This window comes from Diabrotica undecimpunctata, chromosome 5 (genome assembly GCF_040954645.1).
Source record: "Diabrotica undecimpunctata isolate CICGRU chromosome 5, icDiaUnde3, whole genome shotgun sequence".
In the NCBI taxonomy this organism is placed as follows: Eukaryota; Metazoa; Arthropoda; class Insecta; order Coleoptera; family Chrysomelidae; genus Diabrotica; species Diabrotica undecimpunctata.
This window is the reverse complement of record NC_092807.1, coordinates 143,750,452-143,765,793: the sequence shown is the minus strand read 5'-3', so window position 1 is coordinate 143,765,793 and position 15,342 is coordinate 143,750,452. Positions and strand designations below refer to the sequence as shown.

The 15,342-nt window shown below is 32.2% G+C and overlaps 1 protein-coding gene across 2 annotated transcripts; it reads left to right on the top strand.

Moving 5' to 3' along the window:
- Window positions 1-88: 88 nt before the first annotated feature.
- Ing5 (inhibitor of growth protein 5) lies at window positions 89-12,029 on the top strand. 2 transcript variants are annotated; one of them, XM_072532921.1, is made up of 6 exons: window positions 89-293; window positions 349-539; window positions 1,112-1,268; window positions 1,322-1,501; window positions 6,490-6,641; window positions 9,006-12,029. In XM_072532921.1, exons 1-6 carry the CDS (start codon window positions 257-259, stop codon window positions 9,105-9,107), a joined length of 819 nt encoding a protein of 272 aa, XP_072389022.1. In that variant the 5' UTR covers window positions 89-256; the 3' UTR covers window positions 9,108-12,029. The 2 variants fall into 2 exon arrangements, with proteins under 2 accessions (XP_072389022.1, XP_072389023.1); XM_072532922.1 differs by having other exon boundaries at window positions 90-293; window positions 1,322-1,495.
- Window positions 12,030-15,342: the final 3,313 nt, after the last annotated feature.

Below are 15,342 nucleotides of genomic sequence, written 5' to 3'. Positions count from 1 at the left end.
AAAAAGTATTATCTCATTCATAACATGCTGAAGTTCAAACAAGTGTAAAAATTGGCCATTTTAAAAATAGTTTAAATGTTTTTGAAGAGGGAGCCACGAGCACGAGCCACCACAAATAACTAAATTTTATGGAGGGAGCTTTTTAGTTTCTAGTTTGTTATAAAAAATAATTATTAAGTAATAAAAATAATACTTAATGTTTATATAGTTTTAAAGTTCTTATTATATCATATTGCAAGTATCATATTGCGTTAACATGACGTCCGCAGTTTATTTAGAACACTATTTAGATAGTAAGTAATTAGTAACTACTTAAGAAAATAGTTTCATACTTCAAACAAATTTTAGGTCTTGAACATTTACCCACGGAATTACAACGCAATTTTACTTTGATGAGAGACTTAGACACAAGAGCCCAAGGATTAATGAAAAACATTGACTCTATTGCTGATAACTTCCTTAGAAACAAAAAGACACTGACACCAGAGCAAAGAAAAGAGAAATTAGATAAAATACAGGCACTATTCAATAAAGCTAAGGTAATGTTAATAAGAGACTATCCAATGATAGCTACTTACCGTGTTCTGTAAACAAAATTATTTTATATCAACTGTAAGAATGAATTGGTTGCAATATTGTTGTTTCACAGTATAACATATTGAGATCATATTTGGTAACAAGTCCCAAATAACAATTTTTTTGAATAAATGCTTAGTTTTTTTAAAGACAATGTCTACTGTGAGCACTTTAAGAAACCATTTATTAGGGTTATTCAAATAGATTTCTGTGTGAGTCTAAGATATTAGAATTAAATTTTTGACTGTATGGTATGATATTTGTTTCTGCTTCTCTTTGTTATTCTTTTTTAGAGTAGATACTTTGTTGAATCATCCTGCATTCTTTCAACTTTGATCTTTGTGTTATATTTTTTGGTTGCTTTAGTATTGATCATAGTACAAAAATCTGATCTGTTGTTGATCAACCAGCTCTAAAACCAATAGCTCAGAGCTCTTATGAATATGCTGTTACCGAATGACAATGTAGAACTCAATTATGTCATGTTTTACACTTACAAAATTGTTCGTAAATACATAAATTCAAATTTTTTTAGGAATATGGTGACGACAAGGTGCAACTAGCAATACAAACTTACGAACTAGTTGACAAACACATTCGTAGATTAGACAATGATCTAGCAAGATTTGAATCAGAAATTCAAGATAAAGCTCTCAATGCAAGAAACCAGGAGGAACCTGCTGTTGGCAAAAGTATGTATATTTATATTAACTCATTGCATATAGTTATTGTATTTGTTTTTAAGGGGGTAGAAAGAAATTTAAAGATGGTAAAGTGGAGAAGAAAAAACGACCTGGCAATTCCAGTGAAGAAGATTCTACTGGTACAGTGAAGGGAAGTAAAAAGAAAAAGCAAAAAGGTGCTGGTGCAGCTGGTGCCTCTGGAGCTAAGATAGTCAGTGCTGCCAAAGCCGCTGCAGGTGAGGGTTCGTATCATTCATCTGCTTTTCATCTTATACCATTTTGCTTTATAATAAAATGTGTTCTAAAAAATTTTTTAAAAGTGATTAAAATAATGTTGAATATAGATATGAATAAAAACTTTATTGTGTTTTTGATTGCAAGCATTAATACAATTTTTACAATTTTATATAACATCATCCAACATTTTGTTTTCCTGGTGTATTTTTAAAAGCAAAATGTATGTTTTACTCCACTCTGGCTTGATTTAGTGCATACATCTTTCAATCAGGATAATTTATTATATTCTTGCATCCTGTGTTACACCACCTATTTATTTTATATTTAAAGTAATGCTTGCTTTTTTCTTTCATTCTGATACCTTAATTTGTTTTTAGAGTTATGAATTATATGAATAAATCAAACAGAGGTACCTGTGTACATTGATTTTATAATTTAGTGACGTAATCATAAAATATTTTAGATGTGATTATATATATCATGTGGTACATCATTTCAAAGGTCTCATTTGTCTGATTATGTAAAGTTGCTTGAAAATGGCGAGCATTCAGTGTTTAATGGCGACAGTGTGGAACAAATATGGACTACACACCCCTAATAATTTGGTACTTAATCTTCATTGCTTGTGGAAAACACTAAAACAGGTCAATTTATTTTTCCAATTTCCATTTTTGACAGATGCCAATAAAAAACAAATGAATTTTATCAAAGACCTTTGTACCATATCATATTTTTTTCCATTAAACTCAAATAAGTCCTGTGGCCTCAACGAGGGCTGAGAGTTTCCTCATTGATAGTTCGGATCTTTTCTGGTTCAATCTTTAGTTGACCAGTGAATTCCTGCCTTATATCACTTAGCACATTGCAATGGCATAGGATGTATATGTCAATCTCTTCTTTCATTTTGCATTTTCTGCACCATGGTTCATTCACCTTACCTAGTTTGTATAGGTGTTTTCTTAAACGACATTGTCCAGTCATCATTTCTGTGACCATTTTAATTTCTCGTGTATTGAGGTTCATCAAATTGTCCGAGAGTTTTCTTATCGATATTCTTGATTATTTCTTAGTCTGTACCAGCTTCTACAGGTACCAGTGTTTTTGGATTCGCGTGATAGTCTCGCCCAAAAAGTGTTTGCCACCTGTGACCTAAGGCCTTGGAGTCATGGAAGACATGGTTGATTTTATTAGGATTTACTGTTAGGTAGTTAGTTAATAATATTGCAATGCTTACTTCTAATCACTACTAGATTGTATACATATAGTCTAGAGCATGAAATCCCTCTTTTTTGACGTTTTTCAAAAGATTGTCAACCACTATCGACTACACTAGAGGTGATAAGTCTCCTGCTTCAGGATAACCTTTTACTGCTATTATAAATGCCGATTGATCTCCTAAATACTTAATTATACTCCTGGTATTAATTATACTTTGAATCCATTTGATGATAAAAGGTGGTGTGACCCTTTTCTGTTACGGCAGTGTTAATAGACTCGATAGGATTTTGTAAGTGTCCACTTATTGCATGGTGTCAGTGTATAAATATACGATCTAAGTGATAAAATTAACATATTTCTGATTTTTTTGTTACACATTATCATTCACTCATTTCAGCGCTCACCATTATTTCATTGGACAATTATTCCTTTTGAGTTTATCGAAAGTACAAGCTGAATATAGTCGCAAAGGTCAACCATGAAATAAAATATTTGGGTTTGGCAGTGTTGGATGTTTTTATAATGCATATGTTGTATGCTTCAAATATAAAGCGAGAAAGCTTTTAAAAAGTACATTTTGATTATACTATTTTATGAATTCTGCAATTTTTAATTTATATGAAGCAATAACGAGTAAATATTTGTCTCTTTCGAGATTAATTGCAAACATCTGTTGCAATCTGGCAACTGCCGATTTGACGATTGCCAAATCTATCCCCTAATCTATCACCAAAAAAATTTCTAATAATTAACTGTAACTAATCTCCAAAGAAACAAATATTTACTCATTCTTGTTTTATATAAATCAAAAATTGCAGAATTCATAACATAATATACTCAAAATGTACTTTTCTAAAGCTTTATATCTTTATATTTGAAACATACATTGTATACATTATAAAAACATGCCAACACTGCTAAACCGAAATTTTTTGTTCCACATTTGACATTTAAGGCTATAATCAGCTTGTACTTTCGGTAAACTCAACCATTATTTTTTAGTAATTATAAATCTGTTAATAAAATAGAATAGAAGTAAATAAAGATATGTAAACTATCGCCTTTCGTTCGTAACTGATTCTTCAAAGAAATCTGCAGTTTTTCACTTTAGAATGTTTTTTTAAGATTCCAATATTTAATATTGTAACAAACAGTACAATGTACTATTAATGTTAAATATAGAACACGCTGGTTTCTTCCCTTCGCATTGAGTATGTATATTACGACAGACAAATAATAAGCAAGAATACTATTATAGTAAGCTCTAGTTAAAACAAGTAAAATAAAACGGAGAATATCATACATACATGTAATTCTAAAACAATGTCTACAAATTAAAATATGACCATCGCAGGTCGTCAATAAATGGAGGCTCAGGTATACAAGAAAATACAAGGCAAGCGATTATATCACTGCTTAGAATCTAAGGTGTGAAAAACACATTAATACCACAGGAATTTGAGAATTCGACAAATGTTAAGAATAACAATACAGAACATCCAATTGAACACAAAAGAATGAATTTATATTATATATACATACTAATGCAATTCAAAAGTAAAATTAATAATAGACTACAAATTCAATCAATAGTGAAATTAATATAACTTATTAATATACCCAATGAAATAGAATCTGTGGTAAAAAACACAATTATATAATAATGAAAACGATAAAATCAATGTTTAAATAAAGCGATTCTTTTGACGTCGTCTGCCCATCGTGTAGGCGTTCTACATCTGCTTCTTCTGTCTGCTCATGATCTCCATACTGTAATTTTTTGGGTTCTTTTTCTTCTTACGGTGTCTATCCGTTCCGGATATTGAGGATCTGCATAGCTATCCCAACTTTACTTGCAGCTATTCGGAATAGCCCGGTTGTAGACGTATTGAACCACTTCCTTAGGTTTTGAATCCAAGATATTGTTCTTTTCCCTGGTCCTCTCTGTCCAAATACCTTGCCCTGAAGAATGAATTGCAATAAGCCATATCTGTGTTAATTTCTCATAACATGGCCAATATATTCTAATTTGCGCGCTTTGATTGTGTTAGTGATCTCGCATTCCTTGCCCATTCTACGTAGGACCTCAATATTAGTAACACGATCCACCCATGAAATTCGTAAGATGCACCTGTAATACCACATCTCGAAGGCCTCGAGCTTTCCTAAAGAAGCTTCAGAGAGCGTCCATGCCTCTACTCCGTATATTAATGTAGAAAATACATAGCATCTGATGATAGAGATTTTGGAACTAAGTGGTAAATCGTGACTTCTGAACAGAGACTTCATCTTTATGAACGCTGATCTTGCTTTCACTATGCGTTGTTTTATTTCAGTAGAGTGGTCCCACTGACTGTTTATGTTAGTACCAAGATATGTGTAGCTGTTTACCCTGCCAATTGGCTGTTGGTTTACCAAAAGATGTGTATTTAATATTTTACGCTTACTAACTACCACATACTTTGTTTTGTTCGTATTGAGATCCAACCCATATTCTCGACTTATATCGGATATGCGCGACATTATTGCTTGTAAACCATCTGGGCTACCTGCAAAAACTACTGCGTCGTTAGCATATCTAATGTTGTTTAGACGCACTCCGTTAATTAAAACGTCTTCCTGTAGTTGTCCCAGTGCTTGCTCAAAGATACGCTTCGAGTATATGTTAAATAGCACTGGAGACAGAATGCATCCTTGTCTCACTTCTCTATCTATGGAGATTGTCTCTGTCAACTGGTCATCCACTTTAATGTTGGCAGTTTGGTTGTAATATAAATTATATATAATTCGCAAGTCTTTATCACCCAAACCCGCTTCTTTCAAGATGCACATGAGCTTGTCATGTCTTACTCTATCAAATGCCTTTTTGTAGTCGATTAAACAAATATATACATTACAGTTGACATCCCTACACCTCTGGATAAGGATTTGTAAGGATTTCTCGGGTGCCTAAGGTATCGCGGAATCCAAATTGTATCCATGACCCTTGTTCTTCACATTTTTTATATATTCTGTTATGAATCAATTTTAAAAACGTTTTAAGTAAGTGGCTCATTAGGCTAATTATTCTTTCCAGTTATATATATATATATATATATATATATATATATATATATATATATATATATATATATATATATATATATATATATATATATTGTTAAATATAGTCGTTATTCATTTTATTTTTGGGTTCACCGATCGTCATTCATTCTAGCCACATGGCCCGCCCAGTTTCACTTCAGTGACGACCGTCCTTCTGTTTTGTTTGTTTGTTTAATCTTCTTTAAAATTTGTATAATGAAACGTTAAGCTTGATCTTTAAAATGAGACTAATTAATTTTCTTAATGATCGTAAAAAATTAGCTCCGAACAAAAAAAAATCTACTTTTTACCTAATCGTCCCAGAATAACTTTTTTTCTTTTAAATTCGTGTAAAAATTGTCAGCTTTTCAAATATAAAAAAATATTTCGTCTACGAGTAATAGTTTAAAAATTATTCTAATTATTAATAAGCTAAACATGACAGTAACTTGCAAAATGATTTTTGGTTATAAAAAGTTTTTTTTTTCCCTTTTTTTTTTGGTGCTTTCATTATTTTACCTGTAACATACCTGACTATTGTGGTGTTCTGAGCACAGAACAGAGTCACATTCAGCGCACATTAGAGCAAATCAGAGCACATTCATATTTATGAATTTTATGTTATGTGTTATAATAGACTAACAGCTACACAATATGGAATATTTTGATTAATTTTTGTGTAATATTTCAGTTGCGGAAGCTGTGGCAGCAGTTTTACCTGGTTTAGCGGGAATAGCACATCCAAGTGATGTTTTAGATATGCCTGTCGATCCGAATGAACCTACTTATTGCCTATGTCATCAAGTTTCATATGGCGAAATGATTGGTTGTGATAATCCAGATGTAAGTATTATATTAATCATGATTTTTCGGATAACTTTACATCTTTACAATAGATATAATTAGTGGAGTCAATCTAAACTAAGTAATAATTTGTATAATAGCGTTAGTGCGAAGTATTTAGCGTTATTCCCATCTGTTATTGGCTTTACTTTTACCTTATATAAATTTGGAAGATAAGGGGTAGTTTTCACACTAAAAAATAATTAGCACATATCGGCATAGGGTAGATTTTGAAGTGGAGGGTATATTGAACTTACCTAAAAATGTTCACGCAGATTGATGCATATAAATAAAATTTTGAGGTTTTCTACTATTTTTACCGTCATATCCCGGATTATTACCCTGGAACCCACATAAGCTCTGCCTGGGGTTATGAGCGCGAGGACAGGATGGATTGAGTGGCTCAGAAGCAGCGTTCATGCCCACAGCCAGTCCTAAGCGCGGATAAAAGAGGAGGATTAATGGGCTAGGTTAGCATCCTATCCATTGTAAAAGAAAACAAGGCTCAAAGAACCGATATAAAGCCTTGGAACCAGACGGAATCTAAGATGTCGAACCACGCAAAGAAAAGGAAAACGAGAAGGAAAAATAAGCCCACAATCAGATTAGGAACATAGAACATTACTTCTTTCGACAACAAAGACCAAGAGATAATAGAAGAACTGATAAATAAAAACATAGACATTTGTGCAATCCAAGAAACCAAGAAGAAAGGTAAAGGCCAAAGAGACTATAATCAATATTTTCTAGTATACAGTGGAGTGAAGAAAGAAGAACGAGCACGAGCAGGCCTAGGTATACTTGTCCATAAAAAATTTAAAGACAACATAAATAACTGCCGTTATATCTCCGAAAGAATAATACATATGAACATCACAATCGACTACCAAAAATTAAATGTCATATCTATCTATAGCCCTGAGGACTGCAAACCTAAGGAGGAACGAGAAGCATTCTAGGAACAATTGCAAACTATCCTGGATGAAATACCTCATGAAAAACCCTTAATTCTTATGGGTGACTTTAATGCTTTGTTTTGGCATTAAAAACACCTCGCTTGCCAGACGGGTTGGTGAGTTCTGCATCAGCCGCCCACTCTGGGTCAGACACTGTTCGTAGCCGTCCACGCCGGGTATTTCATTTCCCCGGTACCACCCATATCTGGGAGACATTCCCTTATCTGCCACCTGGGGACGCGCCCGATGGGGGATATAGTCCCCCGGGATATAGTTGAACAAACGGAGCACATTAAGATACGGCGAGGAGTCATACAGGGTGACACTATATCACCCAAACTACAATCAAGCTTTGGAAGACGTTATGAGGAAATTACAATGGGAAAAACGGGGTATTAACATAAATGGCCAATACTTAAATCACCTGAGATATGCAGATGACATTGTATTAATAACAGATAAAAGGGAAGAATTACAAAATATTATGGTGGAAACGAATTATAATAAAACGAAAATTATGACCAACCAACCAGAAGAATTAATAATTACAATTGCACAAACAACTATAAATTAAATAAAGAAAATCAAACCGGAGAAATAAAGAGAAGAAAATCCAAATATTATGTTATGCAGACGACGCCGCATTAATCGCGGAGACAGAAAACGAGCTCCAGAGACTAACACACATCTTCACTACAACAGCCAAGAAATACTCACTACGATGTAAAATCGAAATTGATGGGAAAATGATAAAGCAGGAAGCAAGATTTAGATATCTAAGAATAGATATAACTAGTTACGGAGATGTTGAAGAAGAAATACGACAACACAGCTTAAAAGCAAGTAAAGCGGCGGGATCTCTTAATGACACAGTCTGGAAGAACAAACACCTAAGACAAGACAAAAAGAAGAATCTATAAAGCAGCAATTAGACCTATATTAACATACACGGCGGAGACAAGACCTGATGCATCTAAAACGAGACGACTACTAGAAACAACAGAGATGAAAATACTCTGTTGTTGAAAAAGAGCATGCAATATAGAAGACATAAATGGATGGATAACAAAACAGAAACAGGAGTGGAACGAACACAGTAGTAGAATGGCAGAGGATAAGATAGTATGAATAGCACAAGATAAGTCACCAAATGGACGAAGAAGTTATTGGCAGACCAAGAAAAAGATGGTGCGGTAATTTAAACAATTTAGGAGGCTAATATTGAAGAAGAAAAAGGCTTTAAAGCCGACATGCAAGAAGGAAGAAGAACCCACATACTTAAGTTGGTCTATAAAAATGAATTTTTTATTAAATTCTGCGGTAGTCATATACCTTAAAATAAATTGTATTTGAAAATGTTTTTATTGTATTTATATTTGATCTAAGCTCTATTTATTATTTGTTTCAGTGTCCTATAGAGTGGTTCCATTTCGCTTGTGTTGGCTTGACGACTAAGCCGAAGGGAAAATGGTATTGTCCAAAATGTACTCAAGATAGAAAGAAAAAATAGTTAGTACTAGAAACAGATAGATGTCATTCCATTATAATTAACTTACATCTGTAACACAGGTTTCATAGATATTTTTAAACGAGATAAAATATAGTGGTTGTGAAGATGCGACTGCTTCCACACCTTAAGTTCAAAAACTTGTTTGTACATTTTCTCTGTTGTGGTTTTTCGTTTACTTATATGTCGAAATATTATCGTTGCAAACCATTGACCCACATTTCATAGTATTTGTACATTATGAGTAAAATTATGTTAAATGGTGGAACAGTACAGTAATTATAAATCACAATTACATTTCTGATCAAATATTCGTGAAAAGTATAAATCATCTGAACAACTCGGTTTAATCAAATCATTCCTTATAGTGCTCCTAAACCAAGTTAGAGGATTAATATTTCAATTTTCACCATTCAAGTAGGTGGTTGGACAAAGATGTCGAAATTTTCTATAACAGGTTGGTTGTTGTAAATAATCCTACGCTCAAATGGATACCACATTTTATTGCACACAAAATTGTGCACCTAACCTCTGACTAGATTGAAAATTCTCTAAAGTAACGATTTTTGGAATGTATAGATTTTGACGATCATCAACTCAAAGACGGGTTCACCACTGTCGAAAGTTTTTTCGACTGATCTCTTTTGATCTTTATAGTTTCTTCCATCTCCCACCACTTTCCGGTATTTTTAATGGTATCCATTTATTTATTAATCTTGACCCTTTAATTCGCTCAAGTTGTTCCAGCTACTAAAGTCATCTTATTTTAATTGTTTTACCGATTTTACTACAATTTTGACGTTTCGATTTCCACCCTGGAAATCGTTTTTAAAAAAGATTGATTAAAAACTGTGCGAAAAAAATGTAACCAACAAGTTGTTAAGTGGGTTATGTTTTTTCAAAACTGACGATTGACTTACTTGGCCTCGATCTTGTAGGCAATAGCCATGCTTTTAGTTGAAAAAATTTTAGGATGGATTTTGTGCTAATACTGATTATTTCGTGAGTTTCTGCATTATGCGTTTGAGTATTGTGTGGTTATGTATTACATGTTTGTGTTTTGCATATACAGTGAAAGCCAAATAAAGTTGCGTTCACGTCATCATTGTAAACATTTGCAGCGTTGTCAGATGGTTCATAAAGTATGAAAATTAACAGAAAAGAACTGAAGTAAACAAAAAAGATGAAGGTAGCAAATTTCACACTATATTAGATGGAATTTGAAAATGAGTGTTTTATTTTTCATTTGTTTTTTTGTTAATTACATTCATGAATAGATTTCACAAAGTAAGGAATTCCATAATTAAAGTGGTAAGGTTACTACTGAGTTACCAAACAATAAATATAATCAAAAAAAACCACAAGCAATAAAATAAAATATTTTTTAATAATGAACGTATTTTCAAATACAAAACATGACATTAAAAAAAACAACATCAACGAACTAAACATTTTCTGAATCTGATTCCACATTAGTGTCACTCTCTCCACTATTAACATTTATTACTATTGGACTAATTTCTTGACGATCAAATATTCTTTCTTTCTCATACCATTTAAATATTTCTCTTTCAGTATGATTGATAGAGTTTTTCCACATATCAGGAGTAACCATGTAAAGTTAATTTGTTCCTGTACAAATACTTGCATTGAAAGTATAGCCTTCAGGTGAACAGGATTTATACAGTTTCACTTCGTATTTATGAGTCTTGTTAGGGATGTACTGACGAAAACGGAGTCTCCCTCTGAAAGGTACCATAGATTCATCTATAACGAGAATGTTGCCAGGTTCCATTATTCTTTAAAAATTTTAAATCAGCATTACCACTGCTCTCAGTATCGACAAGTTGGAACAAATGACACTTGCCTCTCGAGTTCTGTGACGGATGGTAACAATAAATTTTTGTTTATGTGCGGCACGTACCTCTGAGGACATGTCTTATAATATGGATATCATTACCGAGAATTAAAATTTTTTTATCGATGGCTACTTATTTTTTACACTTAAAACGATACACAAATACCATTTTTAACGCTACCGCATGATACAACGGTTGAAAAATTACGCACATGCCCTTGAGGATACGTGACGAAGTCAATGTGTTAAAATAATCTTTTTTGAAAACGATCACCGGAGTGAAAATCGAAAAGTCAAATAACAATTATAATCTGTAATTTGCATTACCAATTATGGCTTAATCCTATGTATCCTTATCCAAAGTTATGAGTCTGTGCCGTTTTTGATAAAAATTCATAAACTTAACACAATATATCTTTTTCAATATTCAATAGTTATAACTCACCCTGTATATCTCAGATATATTTAAATTCAGGTTAATTTTTTAAATTGTATGATGTTTGCCAATTTGCTTAAAAGTTAAAAAATAAACTAACGATAATAGAATGCTATCGAAAACAATCGTAATTATGTAATAGGTACTCTAAAAGGCCCATGATTGACATTTCAGCGATTTTGCGTATTGCGATTTTGTCAATACGTGACATTTATATCATTATCGTTATTATTTATGTCATTATCATCATCGTTGTTTATAAACAGATTGTATTCAAATTTTTATTAAAAATTGGTAACCAATAAGTTAGGTTATGTATATGTCCGTCTGTGAAAATGGTTAAAAACCAACTCCCGTTTTTTTTTATTCCACAGACTGCTCTAATTAGGTTTTTTCGATAGTTCTGTACTTTCTGTACTAGTTTTTAGTTACTTCGATTTCATAAATTCGAGTTTACAGATATCGGCCTGTGAAAATCAAGTTTTATTTATTTTTGTACGCTATTTCTGATCAGGTGATCTCAAGACTTCTTGTTTAGGTATAAATATTAACATTTTTTCTTATATTTAAGTTAAAATTTAGTGGTTAATGTTTTTGTTTTTTAAAACTTTATTAAACAGAAATTTGTACCTTTTGCTTTATTATTTCTGTCAATCCAAGTACCTTTTAAGTTATGGTTATTTTATTGAAAATATTTTTGGACGACGAGAAAAAAGTTACCAAAAAAGAATCGAAAGGGGTAGAAGAGGATGAAACAAAAGTTGTAAAATACAGAGGTCAACATAAGTTCATTAATGCTCTCCTGTGCTGTCAGATAGCTCTGCGGTCCTGGCAACGTTGTTATGCCTGATCGAATTTGTTCGCCGAGAGGTGGGAAATGCGGCAGATGTTTATTTACAATAACCGATGTATGTCTATATGGCAGTCTAGCTCCTTGTAAAGTACACTGAAAAAAAAAACACATCCTTGTTCAAGTTTTACCTGCTTTGTCATGCTGATTACGAGATGATTTTTAACGAATTTGCAACGCCGCATCTTAACAAGCCTCTTCCTAAGACACAGTCTGTGTACAAGCTAAACAAGAAATCCCAATAACCCAGCTCGCGTATTGGTCACCCCTGCACACTACGAACAGATGAAACATACAACGTTGTGTTGAACTTCAAAGAAGTGATGAAGCTCACTTCCAATTAAACGGACGGATTAACATGCCCAATTTTCTTTACTTGACATATGCGAACTCTCATAAAACCGTTGCTAAAGAGTTGGATCTTTCTGGACGTAGTGTCATCTGAATAGATCACATACATGTAGGTGGCGCTGGCGTCAGGGTTTGGTATTAAAATATAACCTTATTTTATTCTGCCATTTACATTGTTTGGTACTCGTTTCCTAGTTGGTGTGCAATTTTGTGAGTGATTTAAGTTTTAATAAGTTAGTTAGGGCATTTTAATTATTTGGACACTTTTACTAAAACTTTACAGTATGTCTTACAATTGTTGTGTGCCACAATGCAAAATGTTAAGTTTCAGGCTCTTTTCAAATGAAAGTTATACCATTACAAGTATGGGTAAGTTAAAAAATACTTATCCTAATTTCTTTCATTGTCATTGTCTTGTTTTTCTAGGACAATGGAAGATCCTTAAAAAAGATGCAAAATTTTAAGTAAATTTACCAAAAGGAAAGTTACAGACTCCAGTGAAGGACTCTGGAAGAAGTGATAGATATAGAAAAATACTTTGCAGCAGTATTGCCACCAAACAAACAAAAAGAGCAAACAGGAACATAATTATTACAAACCGTTAAGAATGATACACAAAAGTGTTGTTCAACAGAGGCACCTGCTAATGAAAATAAATCGAGAGTTCAAAAACATGTATTAGAGAAGAAACATTTTACTGGTTTTTCAAGAAAATTATTTACATTTTTTGTTGAAGAATTTTTAAAATCATACATAGAAATTCATAGTGCTCTTTCAGTGGAAAATGAACTTTTAATAACGCTTATGAAATATAGACTTAATTTGCTTTATTCTACATTAAAGCATTTTTTTTGTAGTAGACATTCGAACTGTTTGAAAAATATTTGTTAAGTAGACCAAGCATCTTTACGCTTGTTTAAAAAAAATTAAGTAACTTTTGGAAAATTGCAACAACTTCAGAACACCAGTATAAAATTATTCTGGGCGGTACCGAAATTCCAATAGATCGAAGCAATGACCCTATTATACAACAGGCAACATATTCTTCATATTATGGAACCAATACCTTTAAAGTACTAATGCATGATCTTAAAATAAAGAAATTATATATGTATATGATGTTTATGGAGGCAGTATTTCAGATAGAAAAATTACAGTGGAATGCGGAATTTTAGGACTTATTGAAGGAGAATTTATTTTAGCGGACAGGGTTTGGATATATCAGATCTTTTAAAGGAAAAATGAATATATTTGAATATACCTCCATTTAAAAAATAGGTTCAATTAACAGAAGACTAAATAATAAAAACAAGGGCCATTGCCAATCGTAGAATCATTGTTGAAAACATTATAGGATTGAGAAAAAAAACAAAATACTGAAAGGTAGAATTTCTTCTAAATTGTTCCCATATATGAATGAAATAATTTATAACTGTCTTATGATTTGTAATTTTAAAAATAAAATAAATAACATTTTGTGAAAATTATTTTCCCATCTATAGATCTACCTATATTGATAAATTGAATTCCTGGTGGGACAGCATTTATTTTTTTATTAGTTTTACATATTTACTACATTTTACATATTTAGTGATTTGTTACTATTTATCAACTATAGTTTGTTTTAAACTTGTAAAATATAAGACTTAAACAAGATTTAATTTGCGTTATTTCATCGGTTAAGTATGAGACAGAAAATTAAAAAAAAAATATATTATTTTTTTTCAACGTTGAAATATCCATTATCCAAAAATGTTCAAACTAAAGATTAAATAACTCACTAATTTCACAAATTTAAAACACTGTAAAACTATGGCTGAAAATTTGCAAAAATGTATTGAAATGTATATCTGAATCTAAGGAATAATATGAGGTCATGATTTAATACCAAACCTCGACGTAAGCACCCCTTACGGATATTTTTTTAACTGACTTATGGCATGTGATCTATTCAAGTCGGTAGTTCCCCAGATCGGTATTTCTTTGAAGGCATCGTGAATGCAGAAAATTGTCTGACTTATATTAAATGGTTATGGGTTTAATGGGTTCTCCTTACCTTGTGATAATTGGTATTCGACATTTTAAACAACACGAAGCCCGTCTCACAGTGGGATAGAAGTTAAGTAAGGTAAATATCTGAAATCCGAATTTGACATGTGGATAGGAGGACAGTAGTGGAACATAAATGGTAAGTTTTCATTTTAAAATAAATATATTCAATTTATTAAAAAAAAACAAAATAATGCTAAAACAAAGAAGGGAAATGAAAGTAAGTCTCACCATACCGAGAATGCAATACACGGAACTTTGTAAGACAATAAGGAAAAGTATTAAGGAAGACATAAGAAAATACAATGAAATACTGTGCAATCGAAAACAGAAAAAAAACTATAAGAAAAACATTAATCATTGGAAAAAAGCAAATCGTTCTAACAAACGAAAATACTAGAATTACAGACAGAAATGAAATAATAGAACTTCTGGCTAAATTCTACAGCGAACTATACAAAGTCTCTGAAACGCTTAAAGAAGCAATCAGCAACCAAGAAGATGTTCCAGAAGTCCTTTCGAAAGAAGTAGAATCGACAATTATAAAAATGAAAGCGGTAAGTCGGCTGGAATATATGACATAACAGGGGAACTGATACACAAGATATTCACAAAGATCATCAACAAGAGATTAACAAATGCATTAGATGCTGCACAGTTAAGAGGGCAAACTGGCTTCAGAAGTGGATTCAGT